The 15,045-nt window shown below is 39.0% G+C and overlaps 1 protein-coding gene across 4 annotated transcripts in view; it reads right to left on the bottom strand.

Moving 5' to 3' along the window:
• The window catches only part of CNKSR2 (connector enhancer of kinase suppressor of Ras 2), a 363,733-nt gene that overhangs the window by 179,476 nt on the left and 169,212 nt on the right, over positions 1-15,045 (bottom strand). For 3 of the 4 annotated variants that reach the window (XM_034755460.1, XM_034755453.1, XM_034755478.1), the window contains exons 6-7: positions 12,165-12,284; positions 2,959-3,018 (exon numbers count right to left, since the gene is read on the bottom strand). In XM_034755460.1, the coding sequence (XP_034611351.1) occupies positions 2,959-3,018; positions 12,165-12,284 (180 nt within the window). The remainder of the gene's footprint in view (positions 1-2,958; positions 3,019-12,164; positions 12,285-15,045) is intronic. The other variant, XM_034755470.1, reaches the window with a different exon arrangement.

The following is a 15,045-nucleotide window of genomic DNA, read 5'->3' on the forward strand; positions in this document are numbered from 1 at the left end:
AGTAGGAATTAATACAGACACCTGCACTGATGAATATTTCCGTTTACAGTTTAGTTTAGTGAAAGCAGAGGGGGGACTTTATAAATAACTACTTTCTAAGAACTTCATATGGTGATTATTAGAATAAAAAAAGCAAAGATCCCACTCTTGAAGCACTAGTGTTTGGACTGATACATGTCACAACATGACACCAGTTTGAAAATATTTCCTTTTGAATCTCTTACCAGGATACTCATCAGAGAATTAAACATTTAATTTTGCAAACAATGATCAGTTCAGGTTTTCTTTCAACTAATGAATCAAGTCTCTCATTTTTCTTATATATTTATATTATGAATTGTAAAAATGTACTCACCAGACAGTCTCTTTGCACCATATACAAACTCCCTCCTCACCTCCCCATGCGATATACTCATGCCTGACCCATCACCGTGCCTCAATGTATCCAACATAATCATTACTCTCAAGCTAAAGTCTGAGTAAAGAGATAAGCCTTGAACCATGAGGTTAACACATTCTAGCTCTGCAGGAGCACCAGAGAAAACACAGTACAGAGCCAAGAGACCCTCCATGGAGAATGTGACTCCATTCTCTCTGAGTGCTAATCTAAAGATTTATAGAAGAAATGCCCAACTAATTTTAACTGCTAAAATGGTATATTGGGAGAGAAATGGCTTTTAATGTTGCCAAGATCCAAATCACAGAGGGCTGTATAGATGGACATCAAAGCCTTGAATCACATCTAGCAGGTGATTGCAGGGTTAAGGATAACAAATGTAATATGCACCGCATGCTTTGCAATACTAAGTATATAGGTAGCTGTATTTTGCACAGAAAACAGCTTCTCAGTGGTCTTCTAGGGTAGCTTCATGGAAAGAGTATTGCATAAATCCTAACTAGAGGTTACAATAGCTATGAAATGCTCCATTTCAGAAAAAAAGATCAAAAACATTTGGGCATATGTAGATATAAAGAGATTTTTTGACTGCCACTGCCATTTAGAAATCCAGTAGCATCCCAGATTGAAAACTATCAATGGAAAAATGGTCAGTAACATCTTCCAAATAATGATAGACACCAATCCTTCCAGAATCTGTAGATGCTTCCTCTTGTACACCAGTATGATGCCTGTCTTTCCATATTATGCATGGTCCTAACAACCATATGTTTGAAAGATGCTAACAGCTTACTCTTCATTAAAACTTTATTAGCCATTAGCAGTAGAATGTCCATATCCAACTGGTAGGCTGAAGCTTTCTTAACACCTCCAGAGCTTCAGTGCATGAAACTGATCAAGACCAAATTTAAAAAAACATTGTGTTTGCTTCCTCCTGACAGGACTCTGCTACTATACAATTATATCGATGCATCAAGGAGGAAAGTAGGAATGAAATCTCAAGATTCTTAGGGAATTCATTATCTTCACCTTTGTGAAATAAAACAACCCAGTAATTTGTAGACTGAGTAGGTTGCATATCTTAGTTTAAGTTTAAGAGAAATTCAAATTTCAAAACTCTTCTCTCATTTTTGCTTATGTCTCCCAGAAATGTCACAACCCTCCTGCACCAACACAGAACTGTAGTTTATTCCACCTGTGATGCTGAGAGCTGTGGGTTTGATTTGTAAGAACCCTGACTGAGTCTTCAAGTTCCTTAATGGCTTATGTTGCTCCTACTTCCAGGAAGGGTGGTTCACAGAGATCCTACCACAGACATATTATAGAATACAGCCCAACAACATTGTCTGCAGCAAGAGAAAGAAGAAACGGTCAAAGGTCCAAGGAAAGCTTGCATGCTGCAGGTCCTATGGAGGACCTGCCCCTTCCCCACACTCATTCCTATTCTATCTGGCATGAGATATTTCCAGAGTTCCAGTGCAAAAATCTGATGTAAAAATATTCAGTATTTGAGACGCTTTATGTTTGTCAGGAAATGATATAGTAGCAGAGTAGAACAAGTATTTCTTTGTAAATTTGTTTGAGCACGAGGTCATCAAAGTTTTCAAGAGAAATTGACTAAACTGTCCTGAAAGCTGCACAGTCTTGTGTTAGAGGCCCGCTCTGTATCTATTGTTATGGATTAAAGCCCTAAAAAACCCATCAGCTTGCCAACTCCCTAATGGGCATCCAATTCTGTACAAAGGGGGTGGAGGAGAAGGGGAAAGCAAACTATAAGGCAGCTGAAAAGTATGCAGTTGTGTTTTGCTTAGAGTTCCCTTTGCTGTCCTTCAATGGGTAAGCTCACATCTAAGTGATCCCTACTATATAGAGAGACAAGGTGGGTGAGGTAATATCTTTTATAGGACCAACTTCTGTTGGAGAGCAAGACCAGCTTTTGAACCACACAGAGCTCTGCTTCGAGATCTGTGTGTCTCCTAAGCTTGTCTCTCTCACCAACAGAAGTTGGTCCAATAAAAGATATTACCTCACCCACCTTGTCTCTCTAATATCCTGGAATCAATACGGCTACAACTAAACTTCCCTACCGCAAATGTTACTCAGAAGTCTATGCAGAAGTGTACAACAACATTTTTTAACGTCAACTTCAAAGGATGCCCTTATTTCCATGCTTTTACTTCCATTACAAAATCAAATGAAATTGGATAGATATAAAAACTATTTTTTTCTTGTGCCACAGCAAACTCCAGCATATCAGTCAGTACATATTAAAAACATTTATCTTTTACACATAGTCCAAGAAAACCCCAGCAAGTCAGCTATCTCCTAATTTGATCCAGGGAAGCATTTTAAATACCTTGCAAGAATGAAGTAAAGCCGACTGTCCTGGATTAATAAACAAAAGCAATCTCATTTTTGCCCTCCAACTTGCCATTGATCCCTCACAGCCAACTAGCAGAGTTTTTCAAGCAAAATATAGTCTGTAGCGAAGGGAAGGCATTAACCAAATGTAAGGTCAAAAAAGCTTCCAGGCCTGAACGTACAGTATTAACAATACTTACATTTTCTGTTGTTCCAGTAATTACATGGAGACCATCATATGTTGATTTAATGTACATACCCTAAGAAAAAGACATCATGGGAAAGAATTTGTAAAGTATTTCATAAACTATTACCATCCAAAACAATTTGCATATCTCTCTAAAAGGAAAATCTATCAATTATTTGAGATATAAATTAATACATGCCACGAGGAATACGTCTCTGGACAGAAAAGTGTGGTGTGGTGTTTTTTTTCTGGAGTGGGGGGGGGCGGTAAAGGAGAGAAGTTAACTGAGATAGAACAATAAGACTGAATGATTCTGGCACCTATGCAGAAGTTGCAATTTGAAGCTTTATCTTTGTAAATATCCATGGCTTTAGCAATACCTCATAGATATTCCTTATACTAGAAACACCACTGCAACATTATCTGCTCAACTGCTGTATTAGGATGACTGGTGCCGTCAGCTTTTTTCTTGGAAGCTACCAGAATCTAAGGTTTCATAAAAAATAAGTTCTTTAGCCATTAAGATTGCAAAGATAAACTTTCAAATGTGAACCAAGTGGAAACCGAATCTGTGATGTGTACTTGAAACAACAGCTCTAAGAATTGCTAACTACCTCATTCACCTCCACACCATGTTAACTAAACCTTAATCATGACAATTTGCTAACTATTTCAATGCTGATCAAAGCATACCAAAAAGGAGAAGGATTACCATATATGTAGAACTGTACAATCTACTGTGAGTGACATCTCATTTTGAAGTCATAAGTACATAAAGATTAGTTTGTGGGCAGATGTTGGGACAATTTCAGAACTGCTTTTTATATTTTAATAACAACCATTGAGCCACAAATGGGAGAATACACTACAAAACTAATTGCTTTCTTCTTTTAAAGAGAGACCCATCTGTAGTATGGGTTGTACAAGTAAGAAAACTAACCTTATCATCTAACCATGATTTTGCCAAGTTTAATACCTTCATAAGACACTCTTATCAAACTGGACACCTGGCAACCATAGCCAGGATCAGAGTTGGGGGAGCTGCCACATTCCAAGTCATGCTCTGCACCCTCACCCTCCATGCAAAATTCTATCATTCTCTGATTGATATCAGTAAAGAGGCCCAGATTGTTCCCCCCTAGATGCCAAGTGGTGGTGGGGAACCTAAAGGGGTTTGTTCAATCACTTCTGCAACAATTCCCTTCCTTCCACCAGACCTCTTTGCAGAAAAGAGATGGACACTGGGCAGGCAAGGTGAGCACTGCTTCCATTCTAGCCCCTCAGATCAATAAGTCTTCAGGTGACATGCTGTTCCCTAGCAGAGGGATTCCATTGGAACTGTGCTGCCAGGGAGTGGTCACCAGAGACTAGACCAGTGGTCCTCAAGCTTTTTAGGATCTCGCCCCCTCTTACCTGTGTCCACGCCTGGCCCTCCCCCAGAGCCGGGGCCTGGAGTGGGGACGCGGCTCCGGGTAAGGCATCCACGGCTGGGGTTACAGCTGGGGCTGGGAGCGGGACTAGGAGCAGAGCCCAGGACAGGGAGCGAGTCTGGAGGTGGAGCCAGGGCTGCGGCAAGGGCCAGGAGTGGAGCAGGGCTGGGTGGCACTCCCTTCCCACGCCCTGTGGGGGCTGGACTGGGCCCCACCACTCCCCCTGAATGTTCCTCTGTGTCCCCCTAGGGGGATGCGCCCCACAGTTTGGTGACTTCTGGACTAGACAGTGAGGATGCATGGAGCCTCCAGATGGAGGGCCTTGGGTGCCTGCAAATCTCCTGGGATTAATAATGTGTGGGGCCAGTCTCTGCGACCTTTCTCATGAGGTAGGGGTGGGCAACCACTCCCAAAATGGAACAAAGTGAGGGGAGAATCCCCCAAGAGGACTATTGAAGATTTCCTCCCCCAAAGCCTGCCTGCTTCCACCTCCTCACCAAGAAAGAGATTATCTGACTCCAAATTTTTAACTTCCCTATCACTCCATCATTCTGCTCTGCAAAGATATCCGCAAAGATCATTCAGCTCCGCGTAGCCCGTGGCAGTAAATCATTGGCATCACCCCTACTGGACATGCCATGCTACCAAGGGTAAAGTAGAGACTGAGTTCCACTCCATGCTGCTCAGCATGCTCCAGGAGGATCCCTGTCTCTCTCCTCCCCACCCTCTTATGCCATCATACATCTTGCTTACTCCACACTCACCCACTACTGGGGACTAGAAGGGAAAATCATTGTAATCCAAAGATTTGTAGGACAATGCCATTTTCCCATTTATTTGTTACCCTGCATCATAGATTCATAGATTCTAGGACTGGAAGGGACCTCGAGAGGTCATCGAGTCCAGTCCCCTGCCCGCATGGCAGGACCAAATACTGTCCAATCATGTGATTTTCTATTTATTAGGATATCTATCTTTAAGAGTTATCACCTGTGTAAGGTAGGGAAGTGCAAGATAAGGAAGTGCTATTATTCCCATTTTACAGAAGGGGAACTAAGACACAAAAAGGCTAAGGTCATATCTACACTATAGGCACTACAGCAACACAGCTACAGCACTGTAGTTATTCCGCTGTAGCACCATGGGTTAGATGTTACCTACAGTGATGGAAGGGGTTTTTCTGTCACTATAGCTAATCCATCTCCCCAAACTGTGGTAGCTAGCCTAATGGAAGTATGTTGATCTAAATTCTGAGTGTAGACCAGGGCTAAGTGACTTGACCAAGGGTCACAGAGCAAGTCTGTGGCAGAGCGGGGAACTGAAACTAGATCTCAGAGTCCTGGGTTAGCATCCTAACCACTGGACCATCCAATCTCATTTGTGCAGGAGTTCAGCACAAATCAATGTTTTCAGAATTGTTAAGGTAGTAAAACTCCAACTGACTTTAGTGAGAGCAGAATTAAGTCAACACAGAGATTTTAAAAAAATCTCACCTTTAACGTGCAAGAAAAATGACTGACTGCATTCAAATATAACAGTGAAATACACAAGTTTCCACTACTATCTCATCTCTTGAATGACCAGAAGAGCTAAACAAAGAAGTTTTCAGTCAGATTTGTTTGTAATGAAGTTATATTTACTATACACACAACATATTGATGTTGAAAATAAGGTAAAAACTATTGCTGATGTTTCACTGAAACAATGCACATAACCTTAGTCAAAGAAAAATATCAGGCATATTCGAGAACAAAATAATCTTAATGTACATCTCCAACATAAATTAGATCTATGAAGTGAACTCGGTTCAGGATAGGCATATACATAAATGGCAAAGTTCTGAAAAGAAGTAAACAATGATGAGTATTATTAGATGTTCAGCCAGAAAGTAAATAGAATCTCACACCTCAGTAAAAAACGAGGAGTCCTTGTGGCACCTTAGAGACTAACAAATTTATTTGGGCATAAGCTTTTGTGGGCTAGAACCTACTTCATCAGATGCATGAAGTGAAAAATACAGGAGCAGCTATTAATACATGAAAGGATGGGGGTGGTTTTACCAAGTGTGAGGTTAGTCTAATAAGATAAATCAATTAACAGCAGGATACCAAGGGAGGAAAAGTAACTTTTGAAATGGTAAGAGAGTGGCCCGTTAAAAACAGTTAACAAGAAGGTGTGAGTAACAGTAGGGAGAAATTAGTATTGGGGAAATTAAATTTAGGTTTTGTAATGACCCAACCACTCCCAGTCTTTATTCAGGCCTATTCTGATGGTATCCAGTTTGCAAATTAATTCCAGTTCAGCTGCTTCACGTTGGAGTCTGTTTCTGAAGTTTTTTTTGTTGAAGAATTGCCACTTTTAGGTCTGTTATTGAGTGACCAGAGAGATTAAAGTGTTCTCCGGGTGGTTTTTGAATGTTATGATTCCTGATGTCAGATTTGTGTCCATTTATTCTTTTGCATAGAGACATTGGTTTGGCCAATGTCCACCCTACCATCAACCTCAGCCTGGACCAGTCCACACAAGAGGTCCACTTCCTAGACACTACAGTGCTAATAAGCGATGGTCACATAAACATGACCCTATACCGAATACCTACTGACCACTATTCTTACCTACATGCCTCCAGCTTTCATCCAGACCACATCACATGATCCATTGTCTACAGCCAAGCTCTAAGATACAACCGCCTTTGCTCCAACGCCTCAGACAGAGACAAACACCTACAGAATCTCTATCCAATGTTCTTAAAACTGCAATACACACCTGTGAAGTGAAGAAACAGATTGACAGAGCCAGAAGGGTACCGAGAAGTCACCTACTACAAGACAGGCCCAACAAAGAAAGTAACAGAATACCACTAGCAGTCACCTACAGCCCCCAACTAAAACCTCTCCAGAGCATCATCAAGGATCTACAACCTATCCTGAAGGATGATCCCTCACTCTCACAGATCTTGGGAGACAGGCCAGTCCTCACTTACAGACACCCCCCAACCTGAAGCAAATACTCACCAGCAACTACACACCACACAGCAAAAACACTAACCCAGAAACCTATCCTTGCAACAAAGCCCGATGCCAACTCTGTCCACATATCTATTCAAGGGACACCATCATAGGACCTAACCACATCAGCCACGCCATCAGGGGCTCGTTCACCTGCACATCTACCAATGTGATATATGCCATCATGTGCCAGCAATGCCCCTCTGCCATGTATTGGCCAAAGCGGCAGTCTCTACGCAAAAGAATAAACAGATACAAATATGACATCAGGAATCATAACATTCAAAAACCACTCGGAGAACACTTCAATCTCTCTGGTCACTCTGGGTTGTTTTTCCCCCTACAATATTGTAATAGCACCCTCACTGAACATGATGCTTTGTGTGTGCTGTTCAACAGCACTAAAGTCGGCAGGGCTAATGCTCTAGTATTCAAAGGCAACTCTAAAGTTCTGGAGAATTTATAAGAATAAGTCATGTCAAACAAATTGAGTGATAATCCAGTTAGTATGCCAGAAATAACTTTTGAGCGCAATCACCATAAGAACAAGGAACTCGTGTGCACTTAATTTAAGGACTAGCCCTCTTAATGGATGCTGCATGTTTAATAACATCGGAGAGTACCCAGATCAGTTATTGGCAGATGGTCTGATTTAAAACCAATTAACAAATTTTATCTTGGGCCTAATATTATTCAGTTAAAGATAGAAACTTCTCCCACTCTCTTTTTAAAAAGGAGGCACAAATAAAGTTAGATGTACTTTAGGCAGTGCTTTTTTATGTATTGAATTTTGTGAATTAGCAGTCTCTGATACTGGACTGAATGGCAACAGCAAGACGCTAAGCTCATTTTACCTCATATTTAATTCAATTTGAACTCTTCTACTGAGATGGTCGTATGATGAAGCTTTCCCCCCAAACACAAAGAAAAGGTCACAGGCTTCTTTAGTAAACATTACATGTGCTCCAAAAGTGGTCTAGTCAGCACCCTTCAAAACTAAAGCAACACACTTCTCCAATTCAACTCTAGAGTTCAGTGAAGCTAACGAGGACCATTAAGAGCCTCATAAATGTTATATAGCTTCACGCATCCTCTTCTCAAAATCCCTCCTTCCTCATTATTTTAGGTTATATGACTCGGAGGAACATTAGTATACCTGGACATTCAGCTAGCAAGGCCACCAGTAGTATACTGCTCTCACACTGCTACACTCAGCTTCATTCCTTTTATTTGCCACATGAACAAACTTGGGACCTTCTGCCTATAACAGACTAATTTTAAGTTTGTTCTAGCAATCAGAGAAACAAAAAGAACACCCAGTCTGTAAAATGTTTTGAAATACTAGTCTCTATATTCCCTAATTCATAAAAAAAATATAACCCTTACGAATAACTAGGTCTGGAATGAAACTGTGTGATAACAGTATTTGAAGTATAAAGGACAGCACTAAAATAAAAAACTGAACTCGAAAACAATAAATTAAATTTCATAATGCCGCAATCCTGCTTTGAAATTCCATATTATCATTTAAAAAAATTAAAAAAGTACAGAAGTGTGTCAGAAAACCTTGCTAAGGGTTGGAAAAACATTCACAGCTGTAACAAGATTCTCTATTTTTCTTCTAAACAAACACATGCACATTTTGGTTCTTTGCAGTGCTGAACACACTATTCTCAAACTCTTTAAATCAGTTGAAATATTTCAGATTCCATTTCCTTAGGGTAAAGGATTACCAGCTAAACTAGTCAATTTCTTTTCTCTGGAACATAAACAGCAGAAAGAAGCGCTAAGTTACATTCTGTCCAATGATACAGAAGAATCAACTTTCAAGTCTTTTCTCAAATGGGATATCTCTACAAATGTCTTCAAAGCTGACCAACATTTAACTGATATTAAGGCTTTTTAAGAGAGATCTGTATTTTACAATTTCCTTTTCATCTTCACTTTTCTCGATGCTGCAGGCTATATCCCTTCTTCCTGCAATACTCATGAGGTACTACATATATGCAAACAACCACAGAGCCAAAATCAGGCACCAGATGGGGAGGGTAAAAAACCCCCACCAACAACAACATAGCCATCTACTCAAGCTCCATCCAAAAAGAATTCTCCATACACCATGACAATAGTCACAATATTTTCCTACTTGCTATGCTTATTTTGTGTGTCTTTCCACATGTTAACTACAATATACATTACTATAAAACTCATAAAATATTTAATTGTGAAAAGAGCACATGTACAGTAGTTTGATACTTCACATTTATGTATGACTGCTATTTAAATTTCAATAATATTTTTCATGTACAATTTCAGAGGTACTTAATTAAAAGTGATATTTTAGCACTTATATAATAATTTTTTTTACTTTCAATTAAACTTTGTCTCTTCCAATACCATGCACAGTAACCATTCATCCATCCACACACACCTTGCCCACTCCCCAGATCCCAAGAACAATTTACAACAGAAATTCAGATAAGTCTCACTCTGCTTTCTATTTTTATTTCCCTCCCTCCTCTTCCCATTCTACTTTAACTTCTTAGAGACTCTCCCCTCCAGCTATTTTAGATGTTTCACTTCTCCTGGTTGGCAGACAGTATCATCTTCAAAGGTATGAGACGCTCTTGCCTATTTACTGCCCTATTGCAGACAGCCCTTCCATTTTTCTTATGTTAACAACATTAATACTGTTAATAATGTTGCCAGTACAAAACTCCAGTATGTGTCCAAACCACTGAAAGGAGGTCAGTCATAACTCTATCTTCCCAATTCCATTACGACATGGATCCTGGAAAAAGGTTTTGTTAGGTCAAGAAGTCATCAAGTTCCTTATGCAATTAAGTGGTGGCCCTCAAGGTGCAGTCCACTATCAACTACAAGACCTTTCATAACTTGTAAAACTGACAAGTTGGGAACCAGGTCAGTGCTAATGACAATAAATCAGAGCATGTTGGATACATCTTAATAACTCCCCAAAATGCTGCATCATTCATACAAAACATTAGAAAATGGTTTAACAAGGATAACCAGTTATTAGGATTACCATTTTATACAACTCAAAAGTTTGCTAGGCACCTCATGCAACATGGTCCCTGCTCCAAAGAGCTTACAGACTAGATGACGTGACTCAAAAAACTGGCAACAAAACAGTGGCATGGGGACAAGGGGAGAAAGGGGAAGAAAGATGACACAGTAACAAAATAATGCACAGCTAAAGCTTATACAAAGCACGGTTAATTCTTTCCCCCACCGTTAAAAATACACACAGTTATCACTATTTGTATTACCATAGTGCCTAAAGGTCCCATTTGAGATTACGGCCCCATTGTGCTGGGTGTACAAATGCATATTAAGAGACAGTCCTTGCTATGATGTGCTCACAATCTACACAGACAGCATACACTCAAGGTTGTGGGGGACACAGAGGTACAAGGAGGGGAGGTGACTTGCCCAGGGTCATGGGAGAGCTGGAAAATAGAACCACAAAAATAATTTTGCTTTAAAAGAAAACTGCACTAGTTGACTCACTTCTTGTCAGAATTATGAGAAAAGAGGGCCATAAGGAGGGATCTGAATGAGGAAAGAGTGCTGGAAAACCAGTGCAACCATGGGACAGGCCTTGCGTCAAACACGGAGAGAGCTTCAGAAAGATGGGACAGAAAAAGTGAGAATGTCCCTTCCCAGTAGAAATGGGATAAAGAGAAGGGATGAGCAGGCAGCAGAGTAAGAGAACAGGATGACAAATTGGTAAGGTGGAGTCCATGGAGAGCTGAAAACCTGAAGGGCAATTTTAAATGGATTCTGACATGAAAAGAAAGCCAGTGAAATAAACAAAAGGATGGGGTAATATTTACCAATTAAAAATAAAATTCCTTTAATTTTAATTGCTGTTTTTCTGAAGAGAGACATACCAAATAAATCATTATTTCGAGGTACCTAGGCATAACAAAAGTTGCCAAAAGATTAAAATTAAATAAAAAATAAAAACCACTAACCCAAAAAATAACTCCTGGAATGGGAGCATAGCAGTACAGATACTACACAAGTAAATGGACCATGGATGTGTGTAGGCAGCAAAAGATGGTGTAAAAGCAATTTCTAAAGAAATGATTCATTGAATTCCCAACACCTTCTGGTGTCCCCATGGTAGGTAGATGGCATTGTTATTCATGATGTCAAATGTCATTTCTCCAATTGTAATCAGTGTTGTTTCTTTTATGCAATGGTTGCTATCTGCATGCGTAATCCAAGCAGCAGTAGTCAACTCATGAGCGACACTCAAGGGATTGTTAGGTTGGTCTTTTACCGCCATCTGATTAAGCATGTAGACTTCTTGCAATACAATTTAAGAATCTACTTTTCTCCTGGGAATTGCTGTAGAGTCCTTGAATAAATTATAAAAGTGTTTTATTTCTCAGTGGGAGATGTTATGAAGCAGATTCCAGAATTTGACAGTTTTGTGCATAATCTCACCCAAACTTCATGGCCAGGGTTTAGGTATTAATTTAAATCCCCTCAGATTTCAAGATCCTAGAATAGTCTAAAATATTGATGTAAACTGGTGAGAATTACTTTCCATTTCTTTCTATTTACATTTTGATACAACAGTTATTCATGTGAAAGACCCATAACATTAGACCAGCTGTGTGAAAAATCAAACTAAATAAACATTTTTTGAAAAAGAAGCGGCCTGGTCCCTACCCCCCAGTATAGATCTTATTTACAGAATTAACTCTCTCATCTTGGACAACTGTTTTGATTAACTGCGTACTTCTTACCAGCCCTTCACTTGGTTTTATGTTTGTTAGCTGGATCACTTCAAGGTGAGCAGACTGCGAAACGAGAGGATCAGATGAGAGAGAGATAATGTGGTCACAGACGCCAGAGAGAGTTTTACACTAAAAGAAAAATAAAAGAAAACTACAGTAAATATACCATGATTATTTGAACAGTTTCTTCTCAATAAAAAACATTTAAAAGAACTAGCATTCTTAACTTGTACAACTAAATTACATTCTTGAGTCTTTCTTCGCATAAAGTTATCTGGTATAAGGCAAACACAGATGAAAGTCTACTACAGACCACTCACAATGCTATTGAGTTCAACTATAGTTCATTCTTTGAAAAACAAATTCAGATTGTCTAGGAAGTTAGGATCAATCGTCCTCATTTTACAGTCATATAAAAAATTCAAAATGGGAACTTTGTGTATTTGAAGTATTTGAAGTTTTCTACTACTATTAAATTAATTGTATTGGTCCCCCAAAATATTTTAATTTTTACTATACAATGATATTCGTGCAGGTTTTTGTTTTGTTTTTTAAAGTCAAAGATCACCAGAGTTAAGCCTTGATCCCGCATCAATGGACACTGAATTTTTGTGGAATTCTGCTGAGTCAATGCTAGTAAATTCAAATTCAGGATCAGGGGTTTCTACCAGAAAGAGTTAAAATAAAATTGGGGAGAGGGAATATATTTGGAATGAAGCATTTAAAAGTTTCAGCAGAGAAGATACATGTAATATCCTTGAGTCACTACTGTGGCCTATAATGAATAAATCTCTTGGCCTGCACAATTATAGTTAGCTTATCAAACACAAAATTTGGTGGACAAAATTTAATTTCATCCTCACAGACAAAACTTCAATTAGCAATATAATACAGGACCCAATCTTTGTAGTGGGACAAAATTGGCACAACATCAGAAGAGAAAACACAAACTCAAATACTTTTGCCTCAACAGGAGAAAAAAGAAATTCGAGTGTGCATTCTCTCTCCACTCCCTATCATTAAACCCACTGTAGCAGTGTCTTAATGTTCAGATGCATAGTATATGCATGGAATATAGTCTTCTCACCTGTTTTTAAAGGTGGTGAGTACTGACTGACTTCAGCGGAGGTTGCAGTTGCTCAGACACATGAAAATCAAGTCATTAACAATCATGGACAACTCACATTAATGCTGAAGGCTGTTTTGTACTGCTTATAAAAATTTCCCCAAAAGTGAATTTATATAAAATTTAGCAATTCCAAAAGTATTTATTGATACAGTCCATGGCAAAAAGGGACCATTGTGATTATCTGTCTGACTTCCTGTATAACAGAGGCCATACAACTTCCCCAAAATAATTCCTAGAGCATATCTTTTAGAAAAAAAATATCCAATCTTGATTTTAAAATGGTCAGTGTTGGACAATCCACCACAACTTTTGGTAAATGGTTCCAATCATTAATTACTCTCAGCATTAAAAATGTACACCTTGGAGTCAAGAAGTTGAAGCCTATAACAGATAAGCATGTTCATAATGGGGCAATATCTTAGACCTGCTACCTCTGACAGTGTTTCTTTTCTGCAAAACTAAAAAATAAAAAATACTGGAGGTTTCTAAAGACCTATAGTTATAGTGTAGGTATTTTATACCTTTCTCCCCCATGATTTTCTCTTGCCTATAGTAGGTAGTGATCATTTCTTTTTGGTGCTTCTTTTATATTTTTGGACCTCGTAATTTTGGAAAGCTTTAAAGCTTTGCCTGGAATACCTTATTGGTGGCCAGAACTTTGGGTTTCACAACTCAGATTTCCTACGAGAGCGTACTGTTCGCACGCTGAATGATGACAACGTTCATTTGGGCACAGCCCTGTGGTAACTGAAGAACTAATTAAGAACCAGCGTAATTGTCCTCAGATTCAAAAGGGCTAAAGCTAATCAGACTGCTCAAGTAAGTGAAATGCCTCACTTGCTCACAGTATCAGTCACCCTTTCAAGTAGCAATTAGTGCATTATAATCAAAATGAATCCACATAAATGTTAACTTCTCCTTATGAGTCTATAGCTGTACCTGTAAAAACCTGTATAAATGATATGCTTCAAACTAACCTTTCCTTGTCAAATTCACAGTTGTAATTTCAAACCACAAAACAAGCACCTGATGTAAAAGGTGAAATAAACCCAGCGTAATAGATAAAAACAAACAAAATAGTATAACAGCAAATGTGATAATATGGCAGGATCCTAAATCCTAACCCTGAATTTTCCTTATTGTTATCACTTGTAGGCAGCAGGGACCTTGGTTTAGCATATTGATGGCATATTTTATTGAACTCTAATGTTTCAGTCTCTTTATAACAAGAGTAGGTAGGGAAACCATTTCCATCCTGATTTGTGATAATTTGCACAGCAGGAGCAAGAAAATTAGCAGTTGAAAATGAAACTAGTATTTCTTCCAGAGTTTAACTGATGCTATATTTCCAAAATAATTGCAAATCATTATCAAAATCACTGGTAGCGAACTTATAGAAAAGAAATACAATTTTAGGGCCTGATCCTATAAACACATAAGAGTTGAGTCAATTAACTTTTATGTGTCAGTGTTGGCTAGACTGGACCATCAAAGCGTTTTGAATAATGTACACACAAACTATTCTTACAACAAATATTTTCCACAGGGTTTTAAACACCAAATCATACAAATACCTTGCAACATAGGAGATGCATAGGAGAAAAAACCATAGGAGTGGCATGTCTCATTTAAAATATGCATTTACAAAACACAGAACATGCTCACCCAGAGGGCCGGCCCACAACATTTTGGCACCTGAGGCGGGGAGCTCAAATGACGCCCCCAGGTCCCCTCGCTTGGGCCAAAACTTTGAAAGGTCTC

The sequence above is a fragment of the Trachemys scripta genome, chromosome 1 (genome assembly GCF_013100865.1).
Source record: "Trachemys scripta elegans isolate TJP31775 chromosome 1, CAS_Tse_1.0, whole genome shotgun sequence".
NCBI classification, from domain to species: domain Eukaryota; kingdom Metazoa; phylum Chordata; order Testudines; family Emydidae; genus Trachemys; species Trachemys scripta.